Raw genomic sequence first — 13,995 nt, forward strand, 5'->3', positions numbered from 1 at the left:
ATAAAATTAGAAAAAAAAATGATGAAGAGGAGAAGAAACAGATGACTCTCCAGAGAGTCTCTCACTCTTTGAGTCTGGATTAGAATATAAGGCTTAATTCCTTGTTGTTATTAGTTATATTTTTAATGGTAACTTATACTAGTCTAATATGAGTGCAACTAATAGAATTAGAAAAAAAGAAAGGGAGAGGAAAAGAAACAGATGACTCTTCCACAGAGACCCTCACTCTTTATTGTTATTAGTTATAGTTTTTAATGGTAACTCATACTGGCCGAATATGAGTGCAATCAATAGAGTCAACACAAAAAAAAAAAATGACGGAGAAAAAAAAAGAAACATATTTGTGACTCTCCCAAATGATCTCTCACTGTTTGAGTGTGGATCAGAATATAAGGCCTGATTTGTTGCTTTTTACGGTGAACCATATTACTTATAATTTTAATGACAGATGAGTTGGGATTAAAGTAACCCAGCTTATATTTTTAGTAACAAAAAAATTTATACGGATACCGGGTACCTTTGGAACATGGAATACGCTGCCGACTTTTTTTAAAATCTATTCGCTCGCTCGCAGAGTTCTGAGAAAACGCGTTGAAATTGTCCAGCTCGGCTCTTGCATCCGACCTTTTTTTGCGCGTATTTAAAGGAAGGGCAAGGTCACACTTCTTCCCTGTGTCAAGAGCTGTTCTTCTCTCCTCCCCTTCCCCTCGCTTAGATTTTTTCTCTCTCCCTTTGTCTGACCCCCTCGTGTTTGGTGCAGTTGGAGTGGAAGCAGGTCAGAAGGTAATTTTCCGATCTGGTCTCTGAGATTAGCCTTGTGCTCTGATCTGGTGTTTAGATAATTCGATCTTTTGAAGTCGTCGTTGCTCTGGATTTTGCAAGGTTTTGTTTTGCTGCGACCTAATCTGGAGGCCTACCAAGATGTAATCTTTGTTTTGTATCGATTTCCTTTGCTGATCACGATATATGATGCATGAGCATGTTGGTATTTCTTTCGCCCTGTAGATCTGTTTGTGTCGTTTGGATCTGATTTGTGGTTGAAGGATCGAACCCGGAAATGCATAGATCTGTTGGTTTCGAGTATTCTCTTGTTGTGGATATGATTTAAGTGATTTGTTATTTTGGAAATATAGCGCAGATTTTTTTTTATTAGAAGGTACGGGTTCAATGCTGTACGTATATCTGGGATGCATTTTTTCTTTTTGCATTTTCCGAAATCTGAAGATGATATGAGAAATTGATAAGTTGATTTGGAAAATTTCAGGTTTTTTTTTTTTTGTTGTAAACTTCTACCTTATTGATTATGTTTTTAGCTTTAAATATCTGTCAATTTCTGTGATTCCCTCGTGACTCCTCGGATCTGTCTGCTAATTTGTTGCTCTCAGCAAGTTGGGGATACGAGATGTGTGTTTCTCGTTTGTTCCTCAAGATTTTTAAGACTTAATATTAGATGTGTTTCCAATTATGCTGCTTTTGATTTGACTGTATGCATGGCTGGCTAGTATAATATATAGTTTATAGGCATCAGATATTTATCCCTGTTTTCTCCTCAGGCCTTTATGCTTTCATTGCCGAATTCTTTTTTGTTATGATCCTCTTTGTGTTTTCTAGTTGTATTGAGCAGTTGGGATCGAGAATACTTACAAATGATCAATTGAGTTCTGGAGATAATTTAAGATTATTACATTATTATGTTCGGAGCCATTGAGATTTTTTTTTTTTTGAGATTGTTACATTATTACAAATGATCTTCTTTGTGTGCGTGCCAATTCTGTCATGTTGGTTTGGAAAGTTATGCTCTTTAGTGTCGAAACAAATTGATTTGATCTTGAAATTGTTTTTCTTTTGAAAGTTTGCGATATGCTGACTTTACCTGTCCCTGTTAATAGATGAGGAGATCTTAGATCAATGAAACTTGTTGGTGTTTCTTTAGTGCACTGCAGATTGGTGCTCTTCCCCACTGTTACTTGATCATTTTGTAAACTCACAGGTCACAGAATTAGGAAGAAAAAATGGTGAAGGTCTGCTGCATTGGAGCTGGCTATGTTGGTGGGCCGACCATGGCCGTCATTGCCCTCAAGTGCCCATCCATTGAGGTAGTTGTTGTTGATATCTCTGTCACCCGCATCAATGCATGGAATAGCGATCAGCTTCCAATTTACGAGCCAGGCCTCGAGGATGTGGTCAAGCAGTGCCGCGGAAGGAACCTCTTCTTCAGCACTGACGTTGAGAAGCATGTCTATGAGGCTGACATCATCTTTGTCTCAGTGAACACTCCTACCAAAACCCGCGGCCTCGGGGCAGGGAAGGCTGCCGACCTCACCTACTGGGAAAGTGCTGCCCGCATGATCGCCGATGTCTCCAAGTCCGACAAGATTGTGGTCGAGAAATCCACGGTCCCAGTCAAGACTGCTGAGGCCATCGAGAAGATCTTAACTCACAACAGCAAAGGAATCAACTACCAGATCCTCTCCAACCCAGAGTTCCTTGCAGAGGGTACAGCAATCCAGGACTTGCTCAATCCTGATCGGGTACTTATTGGCGGCCGGGAGACTCCGGGGGGCCAGAAGGCTGTTCAGGCACTAAAAGATGTTTATGCCCATTGGGTGCCTGAGGATCGGATTATAACGACCAACCTGTGGTCCGCAGAGCTGTCGAAGCTTGCAGCAAATGCCTTCTTGGCACAAAGGATCTCCTCTGTCAATGCCATTTCCGCACTCTGCGAGGCCACTGGGGCGAATGTGTCAGAGGTGGCCTATTCTGTGGGGAAGGACTCAAGGATTGGTCCTAAATTCTTAAATGCCAGTGTAGGGTTCGGAGGCTCCTGCTTCCAAAAGGACATCCTTAATCTGGTCTACATCTGTGAGTGCAATGGTCTGCCTGAGGTGGCTGACTACTGGAAGCAGGTCATCAAGATCAATGACTACCAGAAGAGCCGGTTTGTGAACCGGGTTGTGTCCTCCATGTTCAATACCGTCTCCGGCAAGAAGATTGCTGTGCTCGGGTTTGCATTCAAGAAAGACACCGGCGACACAAGGGAGACTCCTGCAATTGATGTCTGCAAGGGTCTCTTGGGGGACAAGGCCACAATTAGCATCTATGATCCACAGGTGACTGAGGACCAGATCCAACGCGACCTCGCAATGAACAAGTTCGACTGGGACCACCCAATCCACCTGCAGCCGATGAGTCCGACGGCGGTGAAGCAGCAGGTGTCTGTGACATGGGATGCTTATGAGGCCACCAAGGGAGCACATGGCGTCTGCATTCTGACTGAGTGGGATGAGTTTAAGTCTCTAGACTATCAGCGGATCCACGACAACATGCAGAAGCCAGCTTTCGTATTTGATGGGCGCAATGTGGTCGATCCAGAGAAGCTTAGGGAGATTGGATTCATTGTGTACTCGATTGGGAAGCCACTGGATCCATGGCTCAAGGATTTGCCTGCTGTTGCCTGATGGAGGACTGCTGCAGATAGGCAGAGGAAGTAGTGAGATCCGATGGAACCCAGTTGGTGCATGCAGTGTCAGTTCATACTGATGATTGTTTACAGTTCGGCCGAGTTGGTATTTTTTATGGTTTTTATTGTTTTCTGGGTTATAATTAACTAGAATATGGCGGGGATTTTCATGTTTATCTGCTGCTTTACTCTTAATTATACTTAATGTGCATTTTTGTCTTGTTACATTTGAGGAATTCTGAGTTGAAACTTCATCTATTAGTATACATCTTTCCTGCCTCTTATGAAATTATGAAATATGATTGCAAGAGTTCCAACTTCTGTCATTTATGGCAACATCAACCATCGGCATACATTTCCGAATGCCAGCTTCAAGTTTCATTACAAGTGTAGAGTGGCATTGTCATTGAATCAGCAACTTCTACCCCGAGTAAAAAGGTCGTCTAATCCAAACCGGGACTGAGCTTAGAAGGTTCCTGGTTATGAGTTCCATGGTGCCATGGGACGCACATGAAACTTCTTTGCTTATACGAAAGGATATTGTGATGTAGCAAAATGGTAAGAAAGAATCTTAATGTCTACCTCTATTTTGAATGAGCTTCTTGCATAAAGCTGCTGTATTCCCTGCTGGGACTCTGTTAGTTGGCAATCGGGTCGAAACAGATATGGATCAGATTAAAAATTTATCAATCCAAATCTATCCTGTATATTAAACAAGTCAAAATTTTAAATCTGAATCCGACTTATTTATTAAACACGTAACCGGACCCGACCCATATAACCCATTTATTAAACAAGTTAAATGAATTAGATGGGTTTTTAATGAATTAAATAGATTTAAACAGGTTAAGTAAGTTGGGTTAAATAGGTTAGAAATAGGTTAAGCAAGTTTCAAACAGATTTTAAATATATTTTAAGGGTAGAGTCATAATTCGATCTAATTATTAAATGGGTTGAAACGGATTAAACATGCCAAAAGTTTAAATCTAAATCTAACCCATTTAATAAACATGTTTACGAGTCAAATCCGTTTATGTCAAATCCAAACCTACTTAAATTAGGTTGTTCATGGGTTGGGTTGATGGATCGAGTCATAAATTGCCGCTAATAACATGTAGTATAGATGTTAAGACAAGCTAACTTTTATAGAAGCCAATACCATGTAGTTCAGATGTTGAGGCAAGCAAACTTCGTAGGTTTTTATGGTCTTCTTCCTTGAATACCACCATGCATTCTATCCACAAAGTCTTCCAGATAGAAGTACATATTTAAATTTCCCTTGCTCTCTGGATCATCTAATTTGAGGGTGCAGGATGAGTGTAGCACCTTCCTTTGTATTAGCGAAGGCATTTTAAGGATTGAAGTTGGAGAGTGGATTTACTTGGATATTTGCAGTCTTAATGTATGAGGACTGTTCAGAACTGGCAATCTATTCAAAACTTTACGAGCAAACTCGTAAGAAACTAAATATGTACAAATATCTGGTGTACACTGCCAAATAACATATAAATTTCAAGAATGACCAAAGTTTACCTTCACCAAACCAAATAAGATATCTGTTGAAACTTGAAAGTGTTATCTCGTTTACCTCATCTTCCATCACAACACTAACATATTCCACATGAAAAAAAGACAAAAAAGCACATCAGCAATCAAACGTAATATGATGACAAACAGTTGAATCAAGTTCACCAAGAAACTCCTACAAAAACAAACCATCTGTCATACATTTAAGGACAATTCCGTCTGAAGTAACAATCTTCAAAATGATGGAGTAACCAACCTGTACATTTTAATCGACTAACAAACAAGAATTTGATCTGATGGTCGATGGTCCTTAACAGCCTGAAGTAGTTCCTCTCGATATCGATAGCTAGGCAGAGTTTTTCTCTCTTCCTAACAAATGGAAAGAAAAAAAAAATAGACATATTACACTTTCCAATTGATGAAATTTGATATGTAAGACATATTTGTATAGCAAAGAAAGTTAAAGTATGAGAAATACTTTTTGAACTAGCAATTGTCATAAGTGAGCTAAATATCTTTTTTTTTTTTTTGGTGAGGGGAAAAGTTAGGAGAAAACTCTCCCTTAAGTGAACTAAAGTATCATAAATGCAGTTTCTGTAACTTAGATTTTGCAGAAGATGTGTCAGGTTCCTCGGAAGGCAACTCATCTTCATACTGCTTAAGTAAAAACATATCCGCAATTAGAAAAATCCTGAAAGAGGTGTCACCTTATGGCCATAAAGCTGAACATATTTTTTTTCTTGGCATTCCTGTACGCCATCCATAACAGATGCCTTGATGAAATCAATCCCATCTTTAAAAACATACCTAAGATAAAAGTGATTAATATATCTAAATCACATGTTTGTTCTGTTCATGTCATGAAACTGCTTATTAATGTTGTGCTCATGCAGCACTAAGGCGTTTGTTTTAGTTTCCATCAAACTTGAGTAATTTATTTGATGAAAAAATGACCAATAAGTTGGGCCTTTCATATCTGTTATGGCCTCGTAGCCATGCATGAATATGTAAACATGTGTTACGTATACCCCTGACATTGGCAACAAGCCAGATCTCATCTCATTTTTTGTGACTATACTGGCTATTTATTCTCAATTCTCTTCCCTATGCATAGGTATGATCTGTATAATTGAAAGTTCATGAATTGTTTTATTTTCAAGTCTTGTTTATTCTCGCTCACACATACGAAAAAAATTGCTCACAGGTACAATGTTAATTTTCTTGCTATAGTAATCACTTTGTCCCTTTATTAATTTCGGTCAATTAGGCTTCATAAAGGAGCTTAATTTACTCTGGATTCTTCCATCATCTATTGCAGTAGAGTAATCATAGATTCAAGAAACTTGAACAGAGGGTTTCAGTAAGCAAACCATGGGCTCCTAGAGCTTTTCGAGCATTTTTAGTGGGATAATGTCTCTTTTCTTTCTTTTCTTCTTTTTTGGTGTGTGTGTTTGATAGAGAGAAAGAGAGTTGGAGTTTCATGATGTTTTGAATTGTTGAGCTCACATTACTAGAACTAGCATGACTGACGCTTCAAGCCATGCTTAGATGTCGCAATAAACAACATAGCAGATAGCTTTGGTGCTCCCCAAAACCATCTCATTCACCATAAAACAAGGAAAAAGGATGGTCCCCAAGTAGCATAAACATTCGCATTCCATTGATTCTTTTTGAGTATTTCCCAAGCATTGCTGGTGAGATCTTGCTCACCAACACATGCTCCATTATTACATTTGCAAGGGAAACACATGCACCTTTTTGCTTGGAACCTATAATATAAAGGGTTGATAGACTTTGTAGTTGCCCATAAGGCTACACCCATCCATCCACCTCCTTTTGTTTATACCATCTGTACCTATCCTTGGAATAGCATATGAAGAGCTACACTTGGCCAACTTTCACATGACTAGCTCTGGTAAATAAGGCACACTGAGCACTCAGCTCAACCTTCATGGCAGTAAGAGCGTAGGTAAATACTAGTGAATCCATATAAAAAAGCTCACACTCGGCAGTCATTTCTGTTCACTTTAAAATCCATAACTTGCAGAGCTGGAGTGTGGCTTCGGTTATATTTTCCAAGTCATGCATTTGCATGCTTGTCTCGATAATGGTAGTACAATGATCGGTAAAGATTATCTTTTCACATTTGCTCATTGTGGATCTCATCTAATCCTGTGAAAATTAATAGGCTTCTCACAGGTTCATATGATCTTATATCGGACGCAAACAGAAACATCATTCGAGCATCTCCAGAGAAGAAAGAAAGTTTGTTTCATATATTATCAGTCACCTCCTTGCACTGCATCCACTCTATTCTCCAATTCTTCATCAATGTTAGTAGAACTGTGCCTTGTCACTCATGCAGCAGTCATAATCCTTACAGAAACTTTGACATAATGTTTATCTATTTACTCCAACAAGTTTGGCCCTGGTGCTTTTCTTGCATTTGGAGCAAAGGAAGATCTTCCAGAGCCAGTAAGCTACTGAGATCCCAGTGAGTTGGGGAGTGGTAATATGGGTTGGCCAGAACCAGTTATTGAAAGAAGCGTAGGGCATTGGTGGGAAGGAGCATAATATCATAAGCATGGTGTGGGTCATGCATTAGTGTTGGATGCACTACGTCCTAGAGTTGGTTTCAATCTTTTTCTGAAATATGGTATGTTGTAGTTGGGGGTTCAGGTTTTAGGCAGGATGTGTGAGAAATGTGACTTGGCTGTCTTAATTAAGGGTAGGCATCTCAAACATGCCAAGGGCCTGTAACAAGAGATAAGGAGAGGCCAAACCTTTGTAGGTTAGGCACCAAGCTGTCTCTTTAGCTATTAGATTTAGAGGGACTTTGCTCCAAAGTGAAGTTTCTTGAAAACTTATTCATGAGACTAAATATGTGCCTCAAAAGGCTTAAGAAGGCATTATGTGTATGTATGCCCCATAGTCAGGATAGATAAAAAGACTTTGCTTCCTAAAACAGAGTTCTAGCTTTTTGTGTTCATAGTGAAATCTTGGTTTTCTTTTTTTTTTCTCTGTATCATTTTTAGGACAACTTATTTTCTTTAATTAGGTGTTCGTTTTTTTTTAATATTGAAAAGATCCCAATGTTTGAACTGAATAATTTTGATTTCAAGCATAATTTCAAAGTTCAAGGATTTCTACACCTTCCATCTGCTAACTACCATATTTTGCACCCAAGCATATCCCTCTTAATAAATTTCAAATCAAAATTTAAAAAACATGAACTAAAGAATAGCTAGCAAACCAATTCTGTAATTAAAGCCAGTAACTTTACAGCCTTAATGTTGCTGAAATATTTGGTACTGTATTACTAATTGTTTAGCCTCTCTTGTGCTAGAATTATGAATCCATTTGGTTATTTCTATTTTATAACTCTTCAAAAATAAATCCAATTAACTCTACTTTGGAACTCTATTGCTGATTTCTGAGCACATCTGGATGGTGTTTCGTACGCCTACATAGAGCTATACGCATACGAAGGAATCATTGGTCTAATGCACATGAACATGCTTGTGGAAGATGGCATAGATAATTTGGAAGCAGCTCGAAAGCGATTAGCATTGGTTCATGACATGCTTGTGAAATGGTACATTCTGGTTGCATCGAGGGCCGGCCTGAGTTGGAATTATGCCGATGCGATTGCTTGTTTTGGACATGCTTCCTACCCACCAAGAAGGTGAGAAGATTATGTAGCAGCATAAACTAGCATCCAAACAGCTCAACTAACTTAAAAAGATTTAAGAGGAAGATTCCTGGCTCACTTTACCCATATTTGATGTCAGCAGCATACTCTTTGCTGAGGAAAGAGTTCCTATGTCTATTCAAGGATCAGTGGTAGAAAGTTCTTAGTCTTTTTTCCAACCTAATGTTTTTTTAAGTAACCCAATTGAATGTCCTGGTGGTGACATTGGCATTTACTTTGCTCTGCATCCTCTGATGCTCATTCCCCTGGATGGAGACCATAACAGTGAATCCATCAGAAGGGCAGAAATGAATGGAATAAGATAAGCAAATATAGAACATAATGCCACTCCCACTCTGTGATTATGGCATGCAATAATATGTTGCCATTAGGATATTGGAAACCAATGCCTAGAAGGATATTCTCCTTCATTGATGGATACATTCCCCAGCTTCTTCCTCTCTGGTGGATTATTGTATACAATGTCTAAGAATAAATGGACACAATTAGGTGTGCATTTATTTATAAAGAAAGAGGAGTGCATCCATGATGTGATGAGGATTGAGGAGGATACATAGGTTATTCCAAGCGTCGCTTCAAAAAGTTAGCAGGGCCGCATCCTCTCGCATTGGTAAATCTTCAGATGAATCCTTTTTCTTCCCTCAAATCTATGGCACAAAACCTGGTCCCCATAGAGAGAAGGTAAGAAAAACAAATAGCCATTACAACACCATCATAATAATTTTTTTGGGGCTCTAATGTTAAATGTTACAAAATATAGCATGAAGTAACTCCCATGCACACTGCAGCATTGAATGCTGCATTTATTTTTATACTTTTTAAGAGCAATCAATTATTAACTTAAAAACGTCTTTGATTCTCATGTATCACTTAATGTTTTCTATTCAACCAAAAAAAGAAAAATATTTGCTCCAAAAAAAAAAAAACTTTTTGGATTTGGGAATTTAGTCCAATTTGACTAATTCATTTGCATATATAAATGATTTCTTGTATCAAATTCTGCCTTAATTTTAGCATCATATGAGCTGAAAATTCGAAGAGTCATAGAGTATCAAATGTCAGACGCCAAATTTTAGTGAAGGAGTTGGCATCAAATTGAAGCCTGGCCAAAATCAAAATAGATCGAACTCTACTGATATATTTCATCATTGGAAAAAAAAAAAAATCTTTACAAGAAGAATACCAACCATGTCCTTGACCCACAAATCAACAACCAACAAATGTACAATGCCCTAGTTGACTTCGTCCACTTAACGTTACCCAAAAAGAACCTTTGGCCAAGAAATTTCCAAATATGGCCCCATTTTGACCTTTCCCTGTTTTTTTTTTTTCCCAGTATGCTTCCCATTTTATCTAGAGACATAGCACACCCTGGAATAAAAGGATAACCTCAAAGGAATAACGATGGAGGCTTCTCCGGTAGGCCACCCACCAGACACAAAACTCGGGAAACATCAAACCACTGATCGACACATAACCCAAAATAGAAAACTATTAATTTAGATGTTCTATGTACGGGGCTAAACAAGGGGGGGGGGGGGCTAGAGGGGGACGACAATGGAACGAATAGTTAGGGGCAGTTAGTTTTGCAGCACACTGTCTCCATCCCCCTAGAGATGCTCGCCTTTCCTACGTGGCACTATTATAGCCGTCTGATCAGGTGGCTTCAGGATCCTCAGTTTGAGTACACGTGCCGCGTAGCTTTGCCGTTCTCCTCTCGCTCTCTCTCTTTCCTCTTTGCACTTTGCTTCCATGCATGGCTTTCTCTTCCCATCCATGGCCTCCAGAAGAACCCCAAATAAAACAACACAGAAAGAGAGCGAGAGCGAGAGCGAGCGAGAGAAAACAACCACTCTTTCTTTCTCTCTTTAAACTTCTTACTCCACGGTTAGATATAAAGAGAGAGCAGAGCTTAGTTGGAGTCCAAAGTCTCAAGATCTGAGGCTATCTTTGGGCTTCTTCTAAGCCTTTCTTTGACCTCTTCTTTTGTCTTGTCTTTCTTTTCGGTGGTCGGTTTTGGTCCCCTGGTTTTAGATGGAAGGAGAGAGATTGCAGAAGCATCGGTGCAAGGTGTGCCGGAAGAGCTTCCCGTCCGGCCGATCGCTGGGGGGCCACATGAGGTCACACTTCCGCATGGAGGTGGCCGGGAGCTCCGAGAACAACGGCCAGGAGAGGGCGGCGCCGAGCGTTAGAGGAGCCGGCTATGGACTGAGGGAGAAACCCAAGAAGACGTGGCGGATATCGGATTGTACTAGCGATGATGGTGAGAAGCAGTGCCGGGAGTGCGGCAAGGAGTTCCCGTCCTGGAGAGCTCTGTTTGGGCACATGAGGTGCCACTCTGAGAGGGTGTGCCCGGCTTCAGAGGAGAGAGAAGAGCAGGAGGGTTCTTGGAGCAATGGCGGGCAGTCGGAGGGTGAGGCTGCGGCGGTGGCGGTGCCGAGGAGGAGGCGAGGATCGAGAAGGATGGTGGCGGCGATTGCTGCGAGTTCTTCCTCGGTGTCGGAGTACGAGAGGGAGGAGGAGGATGGAGCTATAAGCCTTATGATGCTGTCGAGGGATGCCTGGTACTGTGGAGGCGGCGGCGGCGCTGGTGGAATTCATTCGTTCACCGAGTCTTCTGATAAGAATTCTGTGGTCTTTGAGGGGAGGGGAATTGGCGAAGGGGATGGGGATTTTGTTCCAAGAAACGGGGGGTGTTGGAGGAGTGGGTTCAAGAGGGTGGAATCTGAAGCTTCCGATGATTGGTTTGTCGGGGATAATGAATTCAAGAAGCCCAAGGTCTGTAATTCCGACGCTGATGAGCCTGAGGACTTCGATGAAGAATCAAAGAAGGATAGCTCGAAGAAGAACGATCTGAATTCTGCCGTTTCTGAATCGGGGCTGAATCCCAGATTTGATGGAAGCGAATTCGCGATTGAGAAGCAAAGATTCGATCTTTCCGACGCTCAATTTGGCATGGATTCTATTGAAAGGTACAGGCTCGATGCTTCCCATGGCGTTTTTGATAAGGCTTCCGAGAGGAGGAGCCGATTCCAGTGCACGACCTGCAACAAGACCTTCCACTCCTACCAAGCCCTCGGTGGCCACCGGGCGAGCCACAAGAGGACGAAGGGATGCTCCGGCAGTGAGAACAGCTTGGAGGCCGATGCTTCTGTTGATCAGGCAGCGGCCGAGGAGATGGACGGCCAAGGTGTGGGCATTGAAGCCGCCAATGGATCGCCGAAGAAGGCCAAGGGCCATGAGTGCCTGCTCTGCGGCAAGGTCTTCGCTTCAGGCCAGGCATTGGGGGGTCACAAGAGAGCTCACTTGGTCATGAACGCCAATGACAGAGGCGATGCAGCTCGCCGTCAGACCATTGTAACTCAGCAGCAGCCTCTGGAGATGCCCGACTTGCTCGACCTCAACCTCCCGGCTCCCGTCGATGAAGATTTTAACAGTGCCAATGGGAGTGCTGAGATGCAGTCATGGTGGGCTGGAAGCAGCCTCAAGCACGAGCCTCTGGTTGGTGTGATCTCCAATTGATGGGGATGGGGAGGTTGGAGGAGTGTGCAGGTTCTTCAGAGAGCTGATGAATTCCTGCTGCATCCACTCTTTCAGGTCAATGTTCAGGTAACAGCTCCATTTGCTGCTTACTGCTTAGTTTCAAAGTAGACTACTCAAAGCCTTTTAAGCTCCTTTTCTTCCTCTCTTCATTGGATCTTATAATAAAACTTCGTTACAATGATCACAATACAAGAGCTGATTGAAGTGCCAAGGAGGCCAGTGCTTGGCAGCGCTTGACATTGCTGATTTGATTAGTTTGATACTCCATCGGTAAAACTTCTACTGATGCAAACTGGATGGCTCTTTTTGTTGTTCTTGTTTTTTTTTTTTTTTTTTGGAAAGGAAAATCATGATTGGGTCTTGTTTAGAAGTTCATCAGCAAAATTGAACATTTTTTCTCAGCTCACTCTGCATTATATCAGTCAGTAGCTAAGAACGGCACCCTGGAATTTGTGGTGCGGTGTATAGTTGATATGATTGCAATGTGGACAAAAAATGTCAAGAATTTTCATGCAGGCGTTCTCAGTAGCTTCTTCTATGAACAGCCTGTTCTTGGTGAATATAATATATTTTTTTGTGTGTGTGCGTGTTTTCCACCATATCTATTTGAAGGAAGTTGTTCAGCATTTCAATGTTAGTATCCCTTTTGGCCAAATTGCTCTGCCTGTTCTATAGTGAAGTCATGGAAATGATCTGATCATCTGAGAATTGAGCCGATACTGTCTGTCCCAGGTGAGAATTTAATTCTTTTGGAAAAAAAGATTGCAATCTGAGTAGTTTATTGTCTCTCAGTGTTAGTTCTGCAACTATTGATTATTTTTCTTGATAATATCTCACTCTCAGCTGCATCAAACCTTGTTGTTCTCATGAATTGACAGAATTGAACGGAAAGCAGCAAACATCTTGATTAGCTTTTCTGCAATTTTTATGATTACCAATCCTTTTAAGGCTTCAGAACAAACTGCACAGTGAATATCTTTCCTAAAGTTTACCATGCTTAAAATATAATTACATTCTGTCACTATCCTTGATCTTGCTTTACCATTGCAAGCTAAGATCTGAGAAATAGTGGAGGAAATCTGGTCTGGCATTTTGCTGAGACCATGAACTATGGGGTTGTGAGTGAACACAAAAGCAAATGCTCCAAACAACTAGCTTTACCAGTAACCAATAGCTGAGGGCAGAGGTTTGAGGAAGCTTTTGAGTTGGGGTGGGAATGATTGGATTGTGAAATCTATCAGCAACCATAGCTAATGGCCTATCTCTTTCTCTCTCTTTCATGTAATTTAATAATACTACGATGGCATGTGATCCCAAGTTGGCTTCTCACTTGTCCACCAAAACGGATGACAACCCATCTCCCTTATCAATGTGGGTGTCTTTTTTTCCTTTCCATGCTTTAAAACAAGTAGGAACAACAGTTCTTGGCGCATATCTTTACCGTGAGTCCTTGTCTTTTTGACTTGCTGGCCTTGGGAAGCGTATCCCTTCATGAGAGTACTTGCCTTCCCTACTCTGTACTCTCTTCACAAACCCAGGTCATGTCTAAATGCATCTAATTGATATATAGGATTAACATATTTCTAGAATGACAAGGTATGTATGCTGCATGAATGACCATATCCATCTTACAGTAAACAAGAATTATATGGTGAAATTCACCCTAGATTCAGTGCTGTACTGCTGCTGTATTAAGATTTGCTAGCTGTGGTGATATTAGCTTGATCTGATTAGAATTATGGAAAATCTGATG

The 13,995-nt window shown here is 41.0% G+C and overlaps 2 protein-coding genes across 2 annotated transcripts; both read left to right on the forward strand.

Moving 5' to 3' along the window:
* The first annotated feature begins 528 nt into the window (after window positions 1-528).
* LOC103704461 (UDP-glucose 6-dehydrogenase 4) lies at window positions 529-3,726 on the forward strand. The gene is made up of 2 exons (XM_008787743.5): window positions 529-783; window positions 1,991-3,726. The coding sequence occupies exon 2, from the start codon at window positions 2,013-2,015 to the stop codon at window positions 3,456-3,458; it is 1,446 nt and encodes a 481-aa protein (XP_008785965.3). The 5' UTR covers window positions 529-783; window positions 1,991-2,012; the 3' UTR covers window positions 3,459-3,726.
* A 6,555-nt stretch (window positions 3,727-10,281) lies between these two features.
* LOC103704576 (uncharacterized) lies at window positions 10,282-12,824 on the forward strand. Its single transcript, XM_008787930.6, has one exon. It carries the CDS (start codon window positions 10,734-10,736, stop codon window positions 12,219-12,221), a length of 1,488 nt encoding a protein of 495 aa, XP_008786152.3. The 5' UTR covers window positions 10,282-10,733; the 3' UTR covers window positions 12,222-12,824.
* The last annotated feature ends 1,171 nt before the right edge of the window (window positions 12,825-13,995 follow it).

This window comes from Phoenix dactylifera, chromosome 9 (assembly GCF_051530095.1).
Source record: "Phoenix dactylifera cultivar Ajwa chromosome 9, Ajwa_hap1_PhDact_Kaust_v1.1, whole genome shotgun sequence".
Classification (NCBI taxonomy): domain Eukaryota; kingdom Viridiplantae; phylum Streptophyta; class Magnoliopsida; order Arecales; family Arecaceae; genus Phoenix; species Phoenix dactylifera.

Coding starts and splice junctions, on each gene's coding strand:
- LOC103704461 (XM_008787743.5), top strand. CDS start 2,013: ATGGTGAAGGTCTGCTGCATTGGAGCTGGCTATGTTGGTGGGCCGACC.
- LOC103704576 (XM_008787930.6), top strand. CDS start 10,734: ATGGAAGGAGAGAGATTGCAGAAGCATCGGTGCAAGGTGTGCCGGAAG.